The sequence below is a fragment of the Chionomys nivalis genome, chromosome 11, assembly GCF_950005125.1.
Source record: "Chionomys nivalis chromosome 11, mChiNiv1.1, whole genome shotgun sequence".
Lineage (NCBI taxonomy): Eukaryota > Metazoa > Chordata > Mammalia > Rodentia > Cricetidae > Chionomys > Chionomys nivalis.
In genome coordinates, this window is record NC_080096.1 from 68627970 (window position 1) to 68651960 (window position 23991).

Sequence of the window (23991 nt, forward strand, 5' to 3'; positions counted from 1 at the left end):
GTCTGTGTGTGAGTGTGTGGATTTGTGTGCATGTGTTCTACTTTTGAATCTGTTGGATTTCTCTAGGGATTAATGCTTCTATTTCCCTGAGGAAATAAAGCAGTTGATAACAAAAATTGTTTTTTAACTTCTTTTGCAACATAGAAAATTGAAACATTTGCTAAGAGTCTGTTTTTGTTACTTTTTTGAACAAATTGTGGTCACTTATATAGTGGAATGAAAAATGAATAATTTCATGAACAACAAAAAAAAAGAGTGCAAATGTTTTACTCACTGGTATTGATAATTCAAGTTGAGGAAGATGAACATCTAAACTTACTAGTCAATGTGAGATTCTCCTGAAGCTGAAGAATTGTGAGGCAGGATTCTTTCCTACTTTCATAGAATATAATACATCTACCCCTCAAGTTGGGTCTTGATCCCTCTCCCTGTCACTTAGGGCATTATATTTATTGAGCCAACAGTAGAAATAATATGGAAGAGTGGGAAACTGCACAGGCCTTGGTGTCAGATGACCACAATTTGGACCTTGGCTTCGGAGCATGAAAATAAACTTTGTACATAGTGATGCCCATTGGAGTTTCTGATAGGAATGCTCACTCATCTTGGGAAATGTTGCATGTTCCATTACATGTAAATAGTTTCAATGTTAAGATGCCACATAATTTATAGACCACTGAGAAAGAAGCATTAATTCCGTAATTATAATCTTGTCACAAGCTGTAAGATGCCAGTCAACCAGAAATGTAACAATATTGAAAAAAAACTGTGTCTTAAATGCAGTGAAACTCTGGCCTCTTTCTATTCATGGCCAAATCCCTAAGGCTTTGCTGAATCCAGTAAAACATGATATAATAGGGAAGAATAAAGAAATCTTCGTAGCTTAAGCCAGCACCATTAGCTGTTACTGTTTGCTTTCCTACATTTCAGAGCCATGCTGTGTTCAGAATTTCCTAGTCAAGTATCAAGGCGTCTCAGCATGTTTTTGGCCACATGGTGACAAGTTTGCCATTGGGTATACAGCAAATGATTAGCCAAAGTGTATGCCTGGATGAATTTTGAAATAAACATTCAGTTCACACACACACACACACACACTCACACACACACACACACACTTCTTTCTTGTGATCAAAATTTCTATAACCAACAACAGGAGCCCATAGAACAAAGACTGTCTTGTGTAAAAAGAGCTGGTTTCCCAATCGACATCTCCACCTGGTCTATCAGCAGCACAGCCTTATTTTCAGACCCTTTTCTTTCGGAAAATAGACTGTTATTATCTTTAGATCACACAGAAGTGAATACATTTTAATGCAGACCCTTTAGATTTAACTCAAAAGTGCCTATTGATTAAACTCCCTATGTAGTCAAGGAAGATGGACAAGAAAGATGGACCTGGCAGTTGACAATCTGAGAAGATGCTCTCTTTGGTCCATAGTTCAGAAACAACCTCACCAACCAAGATGTAACAGAACAGAGAATCCCTTCCCAGCTGGCTGTCATTCTATATCTTGTAAACAAATGTAGCAGGACACAAAGACACAGCGGCTCATCTTAGAAGCACTGGCCAAAATCAGAGTGTTGATCTGTGCTGAGTCTTTCATTCCTGCTGAACTCATGCAGATATTAAGAACTCAGAAGGCAGCCAATTTACCAAGCTTCAGACTTTTCCAGTTTTTATTCCTAAATTCACTTTTTAAAATTCCTTTTTTTCTTATTTTCTTAGCAGCATCAAACTTGGTGTCTTCAAACCCATGCAGTTTTGTGTTTACTTCTGTGAGCCCTACTCACCCCAGGGAACCTTCACATCACATATGTATAGTTGTCTGGTTTGCAGACCTTGATCTAATCTAACTTCCCCTTTGCTGACGGTCTTTTGGCCACTGCTGGACATGTCCTGGAGTGGCTTCCTACTTGCTTTCATGTGGAGCCCATGGCTCTTGGGAAACAATCTAACATGTCTGTAGTTCCCAAGGAAGCTTTCACTTAAGAGAGACAGCTAGGGAAAGGATTGGAAAAGGTACCATTTTGAAGTTTTATTGTGGTTTTGAAATGAAGTTGATATTTTATAGCCAGAGTGTAAATTAGTATTGGGAGCTGCAAGAGAACAACCAGCTGTAGGAAGAGGTTTTGGAGTCCAAATCTAGGCATCTTTTCAGTCATCCAGTTACGAGTTGTGTTGTTTAAATCCAGAACAGATGACTTTGCTTTGCCTTGGCTTCCTCTTATTTAAAATGAGATTATTGCTTGTCCTCATTAGGATGTAATTAAGACAAACTGTGGTGGCACCTGGCCTCTCCTGCTCTCTTCTCAGGGCAGAAGTGTTCCTTGATCCTGGGGGTTCAGCACACTTGGCCAACATGTCAGCTACTCTGATTTTCCCCGCACAAGTTATTTTGCACTTTATCATATTTCCTTTTATTTTTTCAATCAATTAGGCAAAGGGAAGGGGTAAAGAGGATGGAGAGTAACTAAGGTGTCCTTAGAGTTCTTTGCATATTTAATGTCTACCTTCAAAGATAGGAGAGAGCTATCTATATTAAAATATCCACAACAATCGAGCAAGTAATTCATGTTTACTGATTTGTCAAAGGCTATCCTAGTGTCTTTGCTGTTGTCTATGCCCCTAGGGAATAATCTTAGATCTCAAATGTTTCTTTGTTTTATTTGGAATAAGAAGACTGTTTGAGTAGCGTCTGTTATTTGACAAACATTTAATGCTGAACAACAAAGGTCAAGAAGTTATCTGGGATAAATCCCTAGTCTCCTAAGAAATCATGAATATCTATAACTGAAAAGGAGAGTGGGAGTAAGGCAGGCATGGAGAGAGGCTTCCCCAAGAGAGAAAGATTATTGCAGTTGTAAGACTCCAGGTTAGGAGAGATATGCATACAAAGGTATGGAGGTGGAACAAGGAATGACTTCCCTGGGGACTCTGAGCTGTGATGTGGCTACAAGTGCCATAGCATAGTCATGTTGCTGCCAGGTGCCATAGATGGCACAGTCCTTAGAGGTCACCATACCAGGAGAGTCCGTCAGCACTGAGTATCCCAAAAGTATTTTCAAGTCGTGAAAACCACTCCCCACTCATAAGCATGAAACAAGCTGAAAAAATGACCTGAAGGACCCAATCAATGCATCTGTATTTCTATTTCCTCAGACCCCAGCTTCGTGGGAGAATTTTAGTATTGCTGCATTGAGAAGCTAGAGTGAAGCTGCTGAGAGTCTGTTATCAAAATCACCAGGATACCATTGCTTACCTGTGTATTTAAGTGGCAGTGGGAAGGTTTAATATCATTGTTTTGTTATGTCTGGCTAACACTAAACTGTGGGTGAACATAGGATCATGTTTGGGGAGTATATAGAAAATTAAAGACAAGGATCTGAGCTCTGAGACTTTACCAGATTTATAGATTTGGCTTTGTTTTATTTTATAATCATCACAAGAACAGCAGTTAAAGTATTTATACATACAACATAATCAAAACTTAATTATTTCTCACTTGCTCAGTGTTAAATCAGACATTCATCAGAGGAGGTTCTGTCCAGAGGCTTAAGCTTACTCTTGACACTTAATTCATTCTTCTTCTCCTTGTTTCTTCTTTCTTTCTGTTCTTGTCAATTGAGTAATTTTCATAATATCCTTTTCATTTTAAACTGTATAAGATTGATATAATAATAACATCTAGCCTCTCTACACGCTCCCCAAGGTAGATAGTACTCATGTGCCTAGCCATCTTGAAAATACCTGATAAATAATAACTCCTTCTAGTCATTCTGGAAGGTTCTATTAGTATAGCATGTTAGACAAGAGGGCTCTGAGCAAAGGGAAGTGAGGTAACTTGCCCATAGTCACATCACTATTACTAGGTCAAGCTAGAATGTAAACCATAAACCACCTGGTCTGGTGTCTGGATCACATTGTAACCATAACAAACCATTGCTTCTGCTCATTCATTAAAGAAATTTTCACTCTGCCCATTTCTTTACTATAGTTTAAGCCCACTTTCCTAAGGTGATCCCATGGCCAGAGATTAAATTCTTTTGAACAGGAGGATTTTTTTCTTAGTGGGCCTTTACTGCTACGTCAACAAAGTTCGAGGGTAGCCAATACTACATAAACCCTGCATCAGAACCACTTCCCCCCAAAATTAAATTAAGAAACAAAACCAGCAAAACCCACCACACTCCACCCAAAGTCAACAACTTTTCTGTAGTCACATGTAATAATTGTGAATGTCACTAGATTCTGACCACTAGGAAAGCAGAGGAATAGAGAAGATTGCCTAAGGGACTAGAAGATACAGAAACAGTCTTGACTCTCAGATGGGGTGGGTAGCACTGAAGTGTTTCTCATCCTAACATTTCAGTGCTAGATTGAATCAACTGGCCTGTGAATCCTAAAGATAAAAATATTTACCTATCAACAGACTCCTTTCCACAAATGACAAATCATAACCCAGCATCATTTATATAAGATCTAAAATTAAAGAGTATCTTGTTCATTCTAACAAATAGTCACATAATGCCACTAAAATAATATTATATAACTCTTCCTCTTAAGATTTTAAAAACATTTGTCTGTTCAAAATCCCCCTTTTTATTTCAGTAACTTAACTTTAAGGAACTCCCAGTAATTGGAAAAAAATAGACTTTTAACTCCATTGATACAAATTCTGACCAATTTTTATGGTAGAGCATACTAACTTTTTTTTCGCACATTTTTTCCTAAGGTTCTGTGGTAGTAGTTATGTTTGCTGTAATTCCAGCTTTTATTTCCATGAAAGCGTGTCAAGTAGTACATACAGAGCTGAAGGAAGGACAAAGGCCCAGTCACAGGCGATTTGGCTGGGATGCCTTTAAGCCTGCCTTCCCTCACCCTGTATTTAGTTTGCATAATTATTACAACATAAGATATAAGTGGATGTTACAGAGATCAGTTTGCCCTTTTGGTTTCCCATTGTGGAGTGCCCCTCCCTCGAAGGCTCTGTCTGTTCAACACTGTCTCTACGCAGAGAGCAGAAATGCCGCAGTGACTGAGGAAGTGTAATTAGTCTAGTTAATGAGCGGTGACATGCTGCCTCCCTTTGAATTCAGAGAAGCTAGGGTGCTGTCTCTGGGAAGGTGGGAATTTAACCCCCTCTCCAAGTAATTAATTGATGTCCTTGTCATCAGGAGAATAAAAATTTCACCCTAATTGTTGGTAATGGGGGATGTTACTGTGCAAGGAGGCATTGATTTCCTTGTGTCTTTCTTTTCTGTTCTTGCCATATTGATCCTGTCACAGCTCAGAAGTTCTGTTATCTTCAAAATAAATAAATAAATAAACCCGGCTACCTAGAGGCTGTAATTCAGGGGCACATACGTTCTACTGTTGAGTTGTGGTTGAGGAGCCTAGTGTCTTTTAATCTAGTCTGCTTCTGTCACTTTGCTGGAGGGGTGACATTTCAGCTGCTTCTAGTGATGTTGCTGAGGTAATTCGGAAACTTTCATGTATTATGTGACAGATGATGTTTTCTAAGAGTACTCCCTTGATAAAAGAAGGAAAGTATTTCTGGGGAAAGTACAATATAGTATAGTAGATCTTAAGGTCATTCTAACTGGTCTTCTTTATGAGAATTGAGGTTGGAAACTGAATGGGAAATTACCTTTCATCAAAAAAACAAAAAGCTTACATAACAAGTGCTTTTAATTTTTAAAGTATTTATTAAATATATATGTATATTTTTAATGATTATGTGCACCACATGCATTCAAGTCTCCACAGAGGTCAGAAGAGTACATTGGATACCCTAGGTTGTTTATGAACCACGCTGTGGGTTCTGGAAACTGAACCTGGATTTTCTAAAGGAGCAACAAGTGCTCTTAACTGCTGATGCTTTTCTATAGCATCACCAAAGTAGGTGATTTTTATTAGTAGAAAGAAACACAAATCAGTAAAGTTGTAAGCAAAATAAAGAATTTATGTGATGTTTGTTATATGCTCCTGTTTTTTTTAGAGACAAGGTGTCGCTGCATACCCCAAGCTGCCCTTGAATTAATGGTTCTCCAAGCTACTGGATAGAGAAGTCCATCTCTTTTTTTTGTTTTGTTTTGTTTTTGTTTTATTTTATTTTATTCTTTTTTAATTAAAATTTCCACCTCCTCCCCGTTTCCCATTTCCCTCCCCCTCCTCCCACATATTGCCCCCTCCCCCTTCCCCTCCCCCTATCCCCACTTCCTTTCTCCTCCCCCCACTCCATTCCCCCTCCCTCTCGATACTGAAGTCCAAATTCCCTGCCCTGCAGGAAGACCAAGGTCCTCCCACTTCTATCTCGGTCCAGGAAGGTGGGCTCTTGCTCTCTCCTGTTAGCTCTCACCAGTACCTTCAATAATTTTCCTCCAGTTTTGTCATTAAAATATTTGGATGAAAAGAACACTTTGTTTCCCTATGACTTTATCTGTCCTTGGTATCATTTGTTCTTGAAAGAGTTATAGCCTTTTTGTGTTTAATCTATAATTATTGCCACAGCCTCTAGCTTACAATGCCACAGAGCAAGGACTAGAATTTTTGTTAGAAATAGAGCAAGACTGTGAAATGAAGCTGCTCATTCTTTTCATGTATCACACAAAACAAGGAAGATCAATTTGAAAATTATTGGGTATTTTTGTAAATAACCGTAAGAACACTATTCCCAGCCTTGCTAGCGACCTCTGTGCTTTGCGAGTTTAGCACCCAGCTGCTCTTCTCCAGCAAGATTAACTGCCTTCTTCATATTTGCTGGCATTGTGCTAGACTATAGAATAGAAGGCGAATAATGTACACAAGCCTCGTACACAAGGCTTTGAATTCAGCATCTAATGGTCTGTTCAGGGTTTTTTGTTTTGTTTTTTCTCTTATTGATTTTTTTTTTCAGAAGAAACTTTAGTTCTTCTACAGTTTTTTTAGGTTTCAAACACCATGTAGCTGTGAGTTTTACTTTTCTGTAATTAAACGTAGATTCTGTTTATTATATTTCCTATGTTCCCTGGTAAAGGATGATAGGTTTTTTGTTTGTTTGTTTGTTTTTTTTTCTTTTTTCCGGCATTCAGGAAGCTCAGAGGTTTAGTGCTGTTAAAGCAGGAGCAAAGGTCTCAGAACTGTTCTTCAAAGTCTCTATTTGCTCATTCCATGCACAGAAAAATAAGTACTTCAGGCTCCTCTGCTTTTGGAGCTGTCTCAGAGAAATTCATTTCCCCCCTCGTGCTCTGTTACTTTAGTGTATGTAAAATGAGATTAGGGAACAACATTTGTTCTTTATTACATTTCCCTGGCTGAACTGCTTAATGTTTCTGTAGGCTGTGGGAGTGGTTGAGAAGTACGGCATTGGAGGCCACAATTTCAACCAAATTCCCCCAGCTGGCTAAAATGCAGGGCTACAGGGAGAAATGTGGGCACTGCCACGGTATCATATAGATCTTCTTATGTTCTGCTCACTCTCTAAATCACTGATTAAGGTGCTCCGCTTGTTTTTAATATCTGTCTTGGAATAGGAGGATTTGTCTTTCAGAGTATACCATTTATGTTCATTTCTGTGATCATATTGCTATTTTTTTAAGAATGGTTAGCCCCCTTATATTTGTTTGCTCTCCTGTTCTATATTCAACATGCATCTTTCACTTAGAGTTAGCTATAATCAGCCCGATAAAAGCAGACTATCTCCTCTCTAAAATGTCCCCATAAAAGCAATATATGTTTGAAATAAAGTCAGATTATTTTCCATAATAGAGTTCTCATTTGCTTTTAATTATTGATATACTAATAGTGATTTTTATTTTGTGAAAGGAATCCATTTTACAATGACATTAAAAATGATTAAACAGACATAGATAAATTTCCTAGGAAGTTTATGATTTTTTCAGATATGTCCAATGCCGGATCTGAAAAGAAGTATTTTTAATCTTTTGGCATACTCACGGCCTTGTTTAGTTTGTCAAATTTGAGGCATGTTTAGCCAATGAATCACTTTCAGTAGTATTAATAATTGATGCTGAAAAGCTGATGGCTGTCATAATGGATGGGGAGATATTCTGAAGCCTCTCCCACTCTTTCCACCAGGCTCACATTATTTAACTACATTTTATGACCTAATGGATGAAAATCGCAAAGGTTTATGGGTATTTTATTTTTAGCCACACTGTGGTAGCAATTTCGCAGAAGGCAGAGATATATTGTGGGCTGTATTTCTATGAAGGACCTTATCATGAAGGAATATGGACCAGTCAAATGAAAAGCTTTGTCGTGGCTCCTGCCAGTACTCTGGTACCAAGCACAGGATGCTCATCATTTTGAAGTCAGTCAGGATTACATGGAATATTCCAGACCAGTGTGGACTCTAGTGTGAAAGCTGGCTTTCAATAAGGCCACACACACAAAGGATAAGTTAGAATTTAAGCAAGTTTTAGAAAACAGTCATTAGACTGTATTTAGTTCATTGCCACCACGAAGTACTTTAATGTTGGATGTTAGATACATGAGCAAATGCTTGAGAATCAGCTCAACTCAAAAGTGGACTGGGAATGTGGGATTGGTGCAAACCCTTTAATAAAACAAAGATTTATAGAAACAGAAATGCTTAGAAAATTCTATCTAGGTAAGGAGTATTCCAGTGTGGAGTCAGAACTGAGAGCTCCTCACATGGAGAGTGAAGAACAATCAAGTATTGAAATCAGGATTACTCATCATGCCTGATTGTGATATCACACTTAATAGTGAGTGGGATGCACCATGAAGGACACAGCATGGCAATCTCTGACTTTGAAGGACCTTAACTGAGTATAAGTAGTGTGATGCTATCACACAAGGATGATTGAAAATGCATCCCTGTGAAGAATTTGCCAAGCCTTTTCAGAGAAGACCGCTTCTGTGACCACATTCTTTTATCTGTGTTTAGATTTCAGGTGCTGCTCCTATGTCGTCTTTGCACACATAAATGCACCTGTTGTGGGGTTTTGTTTGTTTAATGTGCACTGCAATCTCTGGTGGAAACCTGTTTCACTGGCAACTTACATTTGGAGTGTGTGAACGTAACTCCCACAATAGTGTACAGAAACCCTATATAGGACTAGAATACAAGATGATAACTGCCATAATTTCTTTGTATTCTGATTCATTAAACTATGGTTATGAGGAGCAACCCAGTTCTTTGTTAATGACAGATTTATTGAAGGCCAGCTTTCAGCAGGCTTGTACCAGAAATCCTTTTAAAGTGCTATCCATTAAACCATTAAACTGGTCATTAAAGCTGTTCCTGCAGACTGTTACTCGTGAGTTATTGGTCTCTCCGTTCTCAGTTGTCTCTCCTGTGCTCCATTATTCCTCTTCAGTTCCAAGGAGGGCCTGTACATCAGCTTCTGTCCTTTGCTCAGAATTTCCGGTGTGTATGAGAAGCAGAAAACATGAGGGATGCTCTGTTGTGTGGGTAGAAATGTATCTTTTCATTCCTAATTATACAGGGTAAAGATCTTGTGGGCTTTTCTTTTTTCGTTTGATTTAAAGAAAAAAAATACTAAAAATTTCAGCATGTGGAAAGCTGTAGTTTTGTCTTTCATTACCACAGAATTTTTGGAAATGAAATGACCGTGGTATAAGGATATCATTAGACCAAAACTGGCAGAGACATCTGGAGTTAATCTATTTTCCTTACTGTCCACAGTTTTGAAATAAGAAATTAAGATTTATGATAGCAAATTCATAATTTATGTAAATGTTAAAGGGTCGTCATTAAGACTTCAGACTTCAAAGCCAGAACTCCCAATGTGACTCAAGGAAAGTGGCATTAGGGTTCCAAGCCTATATCTCAATATCAGCAATGGGAAGCAATATCTTTTTCTTCATTTTATTAATTAATAGATTCACGTATAATGATGAAAGTAGATTGACTCATTTGTCCTCACCCTCAAACTAAGAATTTAAACTTTTGTGAGTTTGGAGGGGCTGAGCTAGTCCTCTGCTGACTTTTCGGAGCTCCTTCTTCATGGTAACTTCACACAGTATGTTTTCTTCCTAGACCACAATGTCCAAAGTGACAAACCTGCTATGGATTGTACAAAAGACCATCCCAAGTATTGAATTCTAAAATCTATTGGCTCTGTCTCCAATGAGACTAAGGAAATCAAATGTCTGGTTTTTGTAAAGTGTGCTAAAACTCACTTTTCTTCTCATTTTGAAGAGCTCTGGGATGCTTCCAATTTTGAAACTAAAGAATTCAGTTATACCATAAGGAAAATGATTAAAATAGGAGGACAATTGTTGTCATTGATATGTATCTAGTAAAGTATATGTATACATTTTAACCAAAATACAGTTTTTTTATCATTTGAACCTCTAGTGAAAGTATATGTCTGTGTCGGTATAAAAATGGCAGTATCATTGGCTATATGCTTGTCATACTGATTTACCAGTCTGTTAAATTAAGGTTATACAAAATTTCTTTTCAAAACTAGAAATTATTCTTCAGTGGATCTACTATTCAGTTGTCCTGGGTAAAGACTTATTTTTCACCTTAAAATTTCACAATTCAACAGGTAGAATGTAGTGGGTCCTAGAATATCCACAGTACAGCCTTTGGAAACTGTGTGTGTGTGCCTGGCTCAGTGTATCTTTGAAGAAGATACACAGTAGGAAAAAAAAATTCGTCAAATAGTGAAAGGAATTAACTCTAAGCCAGATCTTCAGACCAAGAAACAACACGGGTGAGGTCATATTTCTCTAGAACTTGACTCTTTTTATAAACATAAGAACTGGATTCTGGGAACATTACCTTACACAGTTACATGATCCCAATAGCTATCCAGATGCCCGTGGTCATCTTCCTTCTGACTATCCATCTGACTGTCTATGATTTCCAGGTTTCTTTTCAATCCCTTAGCATTTGTTTAGACATGTTGATGCATGCAGATTTTAAGAGACAATTTCCAAGACCCACATATTAGAAGGAGAGTTGTTCTTATGCCTCTACACCTACTCCATATATGCCCATCACACACATAAAAATATGCTGCACATATATACAAATAAGGAAGGAAAAGTAGTAATGGCAGCAGGCTAAAATTTTGACTTTATGAAAATCAGACAAGAAGTTTGCTAAAATGTATGCTGTCTGTTCTTTTTGCATTCTTTTCTGTGGTGAGGTCTCAGAGGTACATTGAGTGAGAGTGAAGCACTGAGCAAAGCCAGCCACTTTCTCTGGTTCTGAATTAAATACACCATTGTTATACTCAGTGTTAAGTAAGTTGAGATGGGTACTGGAGGAATAAAAGTCTTTTTTCCTCTTCTGCTGCCTGCTTGTTCATGTTACTGGGGTTTGTTAGTAGATTCTGTATTTATCTAAGCAGGCTATCTGTCTCATTACACATGGAGGCACACAAACACAGGTTTGAGTGTGATGCTGTGATCCTATCAAACTTAAGTATGAGAAAGTCAGGGATGACTCTAACCTGCAGTGATCGTGTAATTTGGTACTTGAATTGATGTATTTGAGAATGAAAGATGGATGATCCCATTAATAATTGTACCAGGAATACAAATGTAAACAGGATATATAATTTAAGTTAACCTCAGCCTTTGTGATGACTCTGGTCTGGCATATTCATTCTATCTGATCAGAGCCTGTAGATTCTCTCCACAGCTCCCAACATTCTGAGCTTTGCAAAATTACATTAAATTAAAATGACACATATTTCAATACAGAAGGTTTGGACTAAGTAGAAACTAGCTAATAGCTACTTTCATTAGTCTAATAGTGAGGAAAATAAGGGCAAAGTTTGGCTGTCCAGTTGCAGAGGCTAGCTCAGAGTAGGTTTCAAATGTGCTCTGAACAATTTCCAACTGACAACCACTTGCAAATGGAAATTGAGTTTTATCCAAGAGAGCTTCACTGAAAAAACAAACTCCTCTTAATGGTAGGTTGTATACCCAGCAATAGACGGCCAGCAGAAAAGGATTCAACAGCATCTCTGGAGGTTCCTGTCTTAAAATATAATGTCAGGACTCTTCCTCTTCTTTCTCCTCCTCTTTTATTTTTTATTTTTTTATCTTATTGTTCTATTTATATTTTTAAATTCTCTTTATATATATATTATGCTTCCAATTTATTGTTGTTATTGGATTCCACAGTGTGGGAACAAATGCATCTCTGTTTCTTGTGTCTGCTCTTGGCCTCCTTTCCTTCTGGTTGCTGGTTTGGTTCAATTCTAATGTGTTCGTTTTTTATCATATTGTATCTTATCTCTTATTATACTTATTATATTATTCTCCCTCAGAAACCTGGTTGTTTTCTACTGAGAGACAGAAATGAGTGGATCTGTAGGGGAGGGGAGGTTCAGAGGAACTAGGAGTAGAGGGAGGGGAAAACCTAATCAGAATATATCATGGAAGAAAAAAGGAATATGTTTTCAATAAAAGGAAGAAAATAAATAGTTCTTAGAAATGCAATTGTAGGCAAATGTGGCAATAGTTTTCAGTTTATTTTAACTTGGTTTACACCCACTGTTCTTTCCCGATACCTGCTAATTACCATTACAACATAAGAGGGAAACTGATTGATCTGTATCTCATTGTGTTCTTCATCCTGCCTGGTAATCTTTATGTAGCCATTCTAGAATGTGTATTTTAAAATCCACTATTGCCGGGCGATGGTGGCGCACGCCTTTAATCCCAGCACTTGGGAGGCAGAGGCAGGCGGATCTCTGTGAGTTCAAGACCAGCCTGGTCTACAGAGCTAGTTCCAGGACAGGCTCCAAAGCCACAGAGAAACCCTGTCTCAAAAAACCAAAAAAAAAAAAAAAAAAAAAATTAAAAAAATAAATAAATAAAATAAAATCCACTATGTAGGAAACATGGAGTTACAACATTAGATAAAACTCAAACCCGATCACAGTATTCTCTATTGATTCCAGTTTTTCAAAAATGTTAAAATGAAATATAACCAATGCAATTTCAAACATAATATTTCATTAGGGATATGCTTTAATTTTACAATCTTAAAACAATATATATTTTAAATAAAAAATTTTGTAAGCAACTTTTCCCTTAATAATGAAATCGAACTAAAATTTTAGTTTGGTTGGTTGTCTAAGATTTTTTTATTTTATCATCTATGAGAAGAAAGAAAGAGAACATGATACCTTAGAGTGTAAATACTTCCTAAAATATCCACACACCATGGGTATGGGAAGCAATAACCACCTTGTGTGATTTAATTTGAAGCCCATGTGTAGTGCTGTGGCTTTTTACTTTGCCTGCAAAGGGTAATCACGTTAGCAGCCAGGAGTCAGTATGTGTGTGCTGTGCCCAAAGGACACCTGCTGAGAGCTCTGTTGCTGCCTGATAGTTGCACTAAACACATTTGGGGATAAAAGTGAGGTGAGGAATTCTTTAAGTGATGGCTGTAATCCTCTGTATTTTGCCACAGACAAGGAGAAAGCATCAATTTCTCTTATTTCCTTTTTGGATGTTGAATGTTTAATTTTCTGATCCAGAAAACAAGGTATTGATTAAACATTAACAAAAGTTTTATTTTTCAGTTTCGAAGTTCATCTCTTTGTATGAGAATGGATAAATGATTTAACACAAAGCAAAGTAAAATGAGAAAAAAAAAAACCTTCCTAATAAATGGCAAGCAAAAACAATACTGAAAGGCTAGCACATATTTTAACTACAGGATACAAAGTAAAACAAGATGATGTTTAAAATCTCATTAAAACTTTCTACATTTTTTGAAGAAATAATAGTATTGATTAGAGACCACTAATGTCTTTTATCAACCTCATTATGATTTATATCTGCTGTTTTCCTTGTAGTGTTGCTTGTTCCTTGCAATATCATGAAATCAAGCTACCCATTCTTCAATTGTTCTTCCCTTTTATGGCTACTAATGTGCTGGTTTTATGAATGAGCAGGCCTCCATTTCCAAGTGGAAAGGGAAAACTAAGCAATGCATGTAGCTACTTGGCTCTGCTTTGTTATCTCTGCTGAAAAGTAGATGAGGCTCCAAATGATAGAGTTGTACATGCTGTTACATAATAATAGAGGGGCGAAAAATCACTTGCCTTGCAGTAATGACTAAGCAGCTTGCTTACCTTTTATAATCCCATGTGGAGGCAGATTCAATTGGCATGATGGGGAAAAGAAATTTACCAGCTTGCTAAGTTGTGATCTACAGGGTCTGTTTAGATCCCACTCAGTGAGACATAGAAGAGAGATAAGATAAACTACTTTTCAGTTAAAACTTTTCAACAAATGCTTTGCCTTCATCCTTGAGAACTGATACAGATTAAGCAGTATTAGGAAACAGTGATTATCCTTTTTACTCAGTACCATTCCATACTAAAACCTGGTGGTCTGGTGGTCTGGTACCATCAGGAAAGGGAAGGTTCATATATAAATTAATTTAATGATGCACATGGATTATACTTAAAAGATGATTGCTTCATAGTGGAACACAGTCATCAAACTCCACATGGTTCCTGAGAATGTATAGCCTATTTTACTTAATAAATATCCTAGTCTTTAAATTGACTGCTAATCAAGTGGATTATTCTTATAAACCTTTATGGTCACGTTGTATCAATTCAATCGTATATATCTCTTTACTTGGAGAAGATTAAATAGTTTCTTAACAGAATTTTTCTGCCTGAAAATTGTCTGAAAATCATTTAAGTGTTTATGTTTTCAAATATCACAGAAAATACTGGTATTTAAACTGTGTTCTTAAAATTCTTCTCCATTACACAGCCCTTACAAATAAACTGTGAATGTCTCCACCTTCCCCCACTCCCGCACCTCCGCATCTTGCTAGTTAGACCAGATTGGTCTCCCAAGTGCTAGCATTAGAGGTGGGTCACCACACCCAGGTGTCTACTTCTTTCTTGTTGCTCATTTATCTAATGTAGGAGATAATAGCTAACAATCCAAACAAACTGGTTAAAACAAGTCACAGATGCCATCCCTATCAACATTACTTTCAGGGACAGGAATGTCTTAATTCTGTTTGTGGCCACCTTCAACAACATGTTGGGCAACAACTCTGAAATATTTAATTTCTAAATGCTAAAGTTGTATTTCTTTCAAACTCTTAATTTAAAGAAATCTCTCAAAAAATTATCATTTTCAAAATCATAAAGTAAAAGAGTAGGGTTTAATTCCAGAGCCCATATTGCCTTGCCTTAGAAAGGTGAAGACTGTTCAGGGCTGTAACATGAGGGGGCCTGCTTGTTGGGGTTTGTTTTCCGCCCGGTACCCCATAGCCAGCAAGCCCCAAAGAAAATCACACAGAGATCTCTATAAGTTATAAAGCTGATTGGCCCATTATCTCAGGCTACTTATAAGTTCTTGTAGCTTATATTAACCCATTATTCTGATCTATTTTTGCCATTTGGCTCAGTACCTTTTTCAGCTGGCAGGTCACATCCTGCTTCCTCGGTGGTCTGCGCAGGACTGGGAGAAATCAGCTTTTTCCTTCCCAGAATTCTCCTGTTCCATTGCATCATTTCTACTTCCTGTCTGGTTTTCCCACCTATCTTCCTGCCTGGCCAATCAGCATTTATTTAAAACATGATTGTCAGAATACAGACAATTCTCCCACACCACAGGGCTTTTGTTACTACTTTCATTCTGCTGGCACAGTGGCCTGTTAAGAGCATGTAAAAGTACCTCTAGGAGTAGAGTCCTACAGGAAAAGAGTGATTTCTCTGTACGGCTGTGACAGAATGTAGGGGCAAGTGTTGACCAGACAGTTACATTGCCTCACATAACTGAGTGTCTTATTATGGGCATAGTTATCCTTTCTACTTTGTTCACATATTATAACTCTAAAAACATAGATGATTAAATAGTACTTTACATATTAAGTTTTGATTTTCTATAAACTGTGCTCTAAATTTCAAATTTAACCATCAGGCAATGTAAAGCCTTGATTCAATTCTGTTACCTGAAGGCAAAATCCTGCATGAAGAAATGTCCGCCTGAAACACCTTTTCACTACATTCAACAAGTATGCTACATTTATAAACCTTTCATGAATTTGAATACATCTCTTCTTCTGTTCAAGGAAAAATGCTTCCACATCCACTTATTAACACTAGCAATCTAGAAAAATTCTTTCAGTTCTTCACACTCTGCTGGTAGCCTGTATCAGAGGCGCTGTTACAGGGAAAGACTCAACAAGAGCTGATAACTAACTGGATAAGGGGAGCAAAGAGAAAACGAGGGTACAAACCTGCCACTTGGGTGACAGAAATGCCAAGAGGGATGGAACACAGAGGGAAGGGGCACAGAGGACACAGACTTAATTTGCTGTGTTACTTAACTTACTGCAGCTAAACCAGAGCTGAAAACACCAGCCTCACCCTTGTCTTTCAGACATTGCTGTTACTTTCCACCTCATCTCATATTCTGGCTTATAAAGGATTGTTAGTTTCAACTAAATGCATGTTCTTTTCTTGGAAGAATGTTCTGGCAATTGCTAACTGTGGAAAATATAGCCCTTCCCAACTATGTAAGCATGTGTTTTGTTCACATGGATATATACACCATTTTACCATTTTCAAATGGGATGAGAGAAAATATGAATAAAAATAAATGAAAAGGAGAAACTATTTCTGCATAAATGGGCAACAAGCTCCAAGCTGATCTTCTAACCTCAAAGGGGCTTGAGAGTGCCGTAGGGTGAGCCACACTATGGAAGAACCAGATGAACTATGTGAAAAGCCAGGATTTCTCCAGAACTTAAGGTCATTGAAAGTTCAGTTCCAGTGAAAAAATAAAAAGGTCTGGCCTGTAGTTTGGCTAGTAAAATAGTTGGTCTAGTCCTCCTATATAATTAAATTTTTGTTGTTTGTTTTGTAAACATACAAAAAACCCCAGGATGACTGTGTTTTTGTGGCAGTTCTTTGATGAGTCTCTAAAGGAACATTTAGAGGTTTTTCTCTTGGGTCATAGGGAGGATGCAAAGTCCTACTGAGTAGTTGTGATTATGGAGTGTGTGGTGTTTAGAAAATGGCAATTATACTTTTCTTTTGGCCCAAAAGAGTTTGGATTTTAGAGAACCACTGAAGAATGTTGCTTTAAAGTAAGGACCTCAGCGCTAGGGGAAAAAAAGGTCCTGCTCAGGGAGTGCCACTCAAGTACTATAATCTGTTGTGCAAATTTGTAGGGTTCTGTCTTGTGCTTAGAATCACAGGCAAAGATCAGCAGTTCCTTACAGAGTTTTGATCTCAACTTTCCCTGAATTGTATTTAAGAACCAGCAGAGGGCTGGGTTATAAAACCATCAGGTCAACTTTGGCTGAGCTAGAGAGAATGCTTAGGAAATTTGACCTTTCTATGTAGTAGCTATTTAATTATGAACAAATCATCTGACTTCTGTGTACTGTAATCACAGAACCATGATGAACATAATACCCACACATAGGATTTTTATTTAAAATTAAATGAGTTAACATCAAATATTATTAGAGTAATTGGATAGACACACATTTTTATTATGGCTTTGGAATGAAATTACAGTACACAATTAGAACTTCATGTGTTGCATGTAGTTTATTCTTCCACTTACTCATTTTAAGACAAAGTTCTAACTGAGGTAAACAATTTTAGATTTTAAGACCAAGTATTTGATATTAGCAAGTGTCTACTTGAGACTGCCTGTTTACTTTGAATTACCCATAGAGTTCCTTGTGTCTGGTTCCACCTATACCAGAAGCAACTGAGTTGAGAATCTGTTAGCATTAAAATTATTTTTTTGAAATCATGGTGGAGAGGGGCATTCTACTTAGATCCCTGTGTCTAGACAGGAATGGAAAACCCTTTGACATCTTGGTTAAGTTGTTTTTAGCATATAGAATACATCTTGCTTGTGGGGTTGAAGGGCCTATTGATTGCCTGGAGAAATACTTTGTAAATACAATGAGGCGTTCTTGTTTATGAATTCTGGGACAAGACAGTACACAGATTTTAAATAGTTTCTGAAATATAAAAGGCCCATTAAGCAACTTTTAGTTGAGTAACTCTTCTCGCTGTACTTCCAGCTTTCAAAACTCTGCAGAGACTGAAAGCAACCTAGCTGCACTCTAGCTGAGGAGGGTAAAATGGGCAGCAATGCTAAAAATACACCAGCGTTGCAAAGAAACTTGTTTGACAGGGACTGACAATGAAGGGAGAATTGAAGAGAAAAGAAGACACAAGTGGTACTCCGAAAGGGGAAAAAAAAAACTCAGTGAGTCCACTGGATGAAACGGTGCTAATTTCGTATTATTCCAATGGCTTCATCTTAGTTTCTGTTAGCAAGCTGCACAGTCAGGGTGGATCAGCTAAATATATGAAGCTGAAATAGAAATCACCTTCCCCGACAGCTAGTATTTGTGCTGCTCTTTGTCCATGTTGGTCATGATATTCACCCTTAAGAGACTGCAACAGGAGAGGCTAGAGGACCCCAGAAGCAAAGCTCTTCTGCCATTACCAGCACCAAGATGGAGAAAAAAAATTAGGAATGATAGTTTCACTTATTTATGATTTCTTTGCCTTCCTAACATGGATAATGGAAAGGTGATTGTCAAAGCACTTTTCTGTTTTCTTCTTTTAAGTATAAAGGATGTTAGTATACCTCACCGACTTGCTGTATTTATTCTTTCTTGAGTTTACTGCTCTCAGCATTCTGACAAGCTCCAAAAATAATGACCAGTGCTGTGTGTTGTTAAATGTTCAGTCAGACAGATAGATACAGATGGATGAGTGCTGAGCTGCACAAAGACAAGTCAGCATTATTTAATCAATGTTTGTTTGATCCGTGTAAAACAAGTATAAATGTAAGCTGCGTCCCATCTGTCCTATCATCCATGTGAAGCCAACCTCATTTTTAAAACTTGATTTCTTATGTAATTGTCCCGGAATGACACAGGATGATAAGTTGGAAGGTGAAGGATGGTTGTATTTAGATGTGCTTCCTGTCTTGGGCTTCTTCACTCTGCAATGGCATTCTGGACAGTTAGGCAGCCTTGTGCTTTAGTAACTACCTGCCAGGATTTAGCAGTGAGCTTTTGATTCCCTGGCTTGCATTTGAAATTATCTGAGTCACTCCTGTGGACTTAACTAGGTTACTAACAGCATTTAGCACACTGCCTGTCCGAGAAGACCTTCCACAGTCAGATTGGTGACACAGCCTTTCCTTCTACTTCATCCACTAAAATGAGGTGCGGGGGGAAGGGGGTGCGGGGGGGAGGGGAACCATCTCCTAACAATTAAGAAAATGGAATTATACTGGTTGTGACCCAGTATCCATTACAAGTCTATTGTCAGTCCTAGGTTTCCTTTCCGTAGACTATATTCCATGTGTGCCATACAGCTTGTTCCTTCACTAGCAATGTTTTCAACTCCTCAATTAAGCAATTAAGCCTGAATGTAGTTTTGAAATCATTGTTGAGGTACCTACAAAATGCATTTTATATCCATATAGTACATACTGTAGATTGTTTTTGCTTGAACTATGATATTAAAACATGTTGACAATTTGAAAATATAAGAAAAAAAAATTTAGGGTAAAAAGGGACAGACTGGATAAACATGATGATGCATAGAAACAATAGTATAAGCAGAAAAATAATCCAATCTTTCTGAAGGGAGAATGTTGTTTTTCTGACTCTGATGGTGAGTACTGGCTTCTCTTCCTCACTGTCCCTCTCAGCTGTTTGGATTGTACAAATTGCCCTGTCATAATATGTTATTAAGAAAATTATAAGATGTGAGCATACAGGTGGAGAATCAGAAGCAGAGCCTGTGCACAGCAGGCCTGGGAAAGGCCAGTCATTGGAAAGTATGTGTGCACGGGTCCAGCAGGGAAGTCAGGGAAAATGTGTGTGCTGATCCAGGAGGAAAGGTTGGGAGAGTGTGTGTGCCTAGTGTGTATGTGTGTGAGGGTTCAGCAAGAGAGATCAAGAAGAGTATTCTATGCAAATTATGTTCACAGCACCAGAATGTAAATTGTGCTAAAATAAACTTATAAACTACAGCAGCAGAGAAGGAAATAGAAAAGTAAGATATAGCCCTGCTGTTCAAATATTAACAGAACTTCTGTGTTGATGCTTTTCATTTGCATCAATATTGGTGATTGTTAATGTCTCTTATAATATATATATATATTATATATATATTATATATATATACTATACATATACGTACTATGGTCAGTATTCTATGTAGGTTATGTTAGTGTTCAGCTTCACAGCTGAAATCATCCTTATCCAGCATGGCTTTACAATTTCTATTTAATTTTGTCCATTCCTTGTGATAAACGCCTTAATCCATTTTTCAGTATTCACCTTTTGTGTGCATTGTTTGTCTTTTACAGTCGATTGACCCTGGCCAGCAGTTCACATGGGAACACTCAAACTTAGAAGTAAACAAACCAAAGAACAGATATGCAAATGTCATTGCATATGATCACTCTAGGGTTCTCTTATCAGCAATAGAAGGTAAGAAAATGCATATATTATTCAAATTGCTGTTTTCTGGGGTTTAGATATTTGCATGGGAAAGTAATATTGCCTGAATTGTTAGCCGTCTATGAAAACATTTGCCTCAAACCCAGGCACAGTTTATTGGTAACAGAAACAGATTAGCATCGCTACCATGACAGAAGCATTCGTCCATGTAGGCTTGGTAATTTACTGATGTTTTGATGTGGGAAGCAATACTCAACTTACCTATGATTATTGATAGTTATGAGCAAACTGGTGATTTTCAGAAGGTATGTCCACTAGTCACTTATATAAAAAGTAAGGAAATGGTGTCTGTAAATAAATCTGGACATGCTTACTGGTGCCAAGGTGAACTTAGGAGTCACTGATATGGTGGTTAGCAGAAACGGAGGACCTTGGAAACATGGAGGGTATCAAATCTGGGATCTGCTTTGAAGTCCGTCTCTCCACTTGCAGTCTGAAGTGCATTCCAAGAGGAATGAGGAACGAAGAGGGTTGCTCCTCAGCAGACTCAGGAGGATGGTTTCTGCTCCCCTCCTTCCAATAATCAATGCATGTGCCACACTAAAACATCTGGGAGTTCATTCCTCACAATCAGAATTTCAGGAGTTCTTTAGCTTATAGAAAATCATTAGATTGAAAGACCTTAGAGAATATTTTTTTTTCCTGCCACCTAATCCTTTTCACATGTCATAGCAGGCAACCTGAGCCACCACCTGTCACATACCACATTTGTCACCAGTGACTCTTCATGCTCAAAGGCTCTCTGCTTAATCTCTCGCAGTTGCTTTTAGAAATCATTGAATAGTGCTGGCTTCACATCAGTTCTTTCAGGAATCCACAGTGCAGTCTCATCTACAGGGATTCAAGTATATATATTTTTTCGTTTCCTGCTTTTAAAAATCTATGGTAGCATCCACTTTATTTCATAGCTCTTAGCTTGAAAGCCATCTTGGTTTCAGACAATTGTTTTAGCAGGAAAAGCCATTTGCCAAGGACCTGAGTTCAATCCCAGAATTCACATAGTAGAAGGATGCAAGTTGACTTCGAACCTCCACAACAGTATGGTACATACCTGGATGGGCACACATATAAGTCAAATATGAATTTAAAATGTTAAAGAAATTTGGTAAGCATTAAAGGCAGACTTGGGAGTAAACGAATTTTTTTTTAAATCATTTGCTAAGCATGTACCCGCAACCTGCTTTTTGGTTCAAAATCACCTTAAGTGGAATCGATGGGCCATAAAATTGTGTCATATTAATCTTGATGTTGGAAAATATTGTAATGTCTCTTACTGGTAGCCAATACAGTAGTGTCCAGATGTCAGTCTTCTTCTATCCTGATAACACTTATTAATTTTATCGAGACTCGCCAGTGCCAGTTGAGGCCGGGTTAGGTCACTTTGGTAACTGCTTCTAAGTCTTGTTGATAAATTCAAGCAAATGTTTGTGGATGGCTTTACATTTTAGCTCTACACCTCCATTTTAAAATGTAACAAATAGTATTTCCTTGTCTATAAAATGTATATCACAATAAATTAGGCAGCAAAACTAAGTCACAGATAGAGGAACTAAAATCTTTCTTTAATCGGTCAAGCTAATGTGGAAGTAACTAAATATATTAGCAAGAGAATCTGGAAAGCTGCCTGCCAGCTTTTGCTTTCCTCAGTACCAAATCACTGTATTTTTGATATGTTGCCATAATTTTCCTTGGCCTATTATTTCTCACATCTTACAAAGGGTGTTGAGATGGTGGTGGCGGACTCTGGTGCGTTTATTATGACAGTTGGAAACTTATGTCCACTTTATTCTTAGGCCATTTTTACAGTGCAGAAGCAGAGGCACTTGACTCAGATTAAAACTTGCCTTTTTATAACTCTGTGCCCACAGATATACCCTAAATCTAGAGTTGACCTAGAAAGCAAAGTCTCCCAGTGTTCTGTTATGCAAAAGGTTAGAAGAATTTAATTAAAATTTATGGGCTTGATGGAGAGCTTTAATCTAGATTACAACCAGGAACATCATTTTATCTCAGACCAAGCCCTTCTAACCTGGAAGTACTCTGGGTGACAGCCATTCATTCTGTATCAGTCTTAGAGAGGAGGTGCTGTGCATGAGAACTGCACAGCCAGTCACTAACTGGCTCCTTGGCAGGTAACTTGGATAACACAGAGCCAAATGAAAAGCGGAACTGGTATTAGCCCTGTGTATAAAAATTAATGTGCTCTACCTCTTTTGGCTAACTGGAGCGATTGTGGTTTAGGGTTTAATATGATGGCTTTGTAATCTTTTCTCTGGTAGTGTTAGCTATTCTTTTTATATTACTTTGAAGACTATCTGACAGACACTAGAGAAGAAACAGAAATGGATGCAGTGACTTACATTGTCTTTATCTTAGCTAACAGTGTGAACAGTTACCCTCTTTCCACTGAGATTATGAAAAGAGTGAAAGTTGATGGGCATCGGGAGCCTGTATAGCTCCAGCCTGCTTCCTAAGCTGCTGGGAAGTGGTGATGTTCCCGACATGCCCAGTTCACTCACTAACCTGCACTGAGGAAAGCCAGAATAAATCCAGAGGGTCCAAATACAGAGGGTTGTCAGTTGTTGCACATCTGGCAAAATAGGTGGCAAAACACAAAGGACTTTTTGACAAGTCCAATGGCCACTTTGATAAGCTCCACTTAAGCAGTTGGTATGAGAAAATTGTGGTTCCTGAACCAGGGATGTAACAGGGACTAGTTTAATGACTTAAGTTAGTTATTTTCAAATAAAGACCAAAATGAAGCCCTTTGTTGTCAGGGAGGGGGGCACTGGAGACAGGGTTTCTTTGTGTAGCCTTGGCTGTCCTGGAATTAGCTTTGTAGACTAGGCTGGTCTCAAACACACAGATATCTGCCTGTCTCTGCCTCCTGAGTGCTAGGAGGTGTGTGCCACTACTGTCTGGCTGAAGCTTATTCTTATGTGCATATAACCATAATATAAAATAATCTGTTAACTCATGCAGTGTGTAAAATGTTCAGAACCTATGCTTTCATTAAGGCAGAGACAGAGAAAGATGAAGAGCAAGACTCTGACTTTGAGGCTTTAGTTGTTTCTATATCTAGGTAATCTTGACCCCTCTGAGAGCAGCTTTCACAATTACAGCCTCTCTTTCCTGGCTCCTGAGATCACAGCAGCTATTACATTTACTCTATGTTACAGACTATGCAATGTTATCACAACTATCTCACCTGGTATTTACTAGTATGCATTAGTTAGGAGAAAACAGAGCAGACAGAGGATAGCCTACATTCTACAGAACCCAGCTCTGCTCATTCCTCCAGCTGTCTCAGGTCACCAGGGGTACTCTCCTCTGTAGAGGGTTTGACTCCTAAAGCCTGGATTTATCTTTATGCCTTCAGGTCCTTTTTATTATTTAACACTGTGGTTAGGAATTACTTAAGCACTGTATTTTTAAGTTCATTTCCCAGGTTATCCTATAACTAACCTGAAAC

General features: G+C 38.0%; 1 protein-coding gene across 34 annotated transcripts in view; it reads left to right on the forward strand.

Annotated features, from left to right (window-relative positions):
* Ptprd (protein tyrosine phosphatase receptor type D) overlaps positions 1-23991 on the forward strand; it is a 2217081-nt gene that overhangs the window by 2122130 nt on the left and 70960 nt on the right. For all 34 annotated transcript variants that reach the window (XM_057783903.1, XM_057783917.1, XM_057783909.1 and 31 more), the window contains one exon: positions 20366-20489. In XM_057783903.1, the coding sequence (XP_057639886.1) occupies positions 20366-20489 (124 nt within the window). The remainder of the gene's footprint in view (positions 1-20365; positions 20490-23991) is intronic.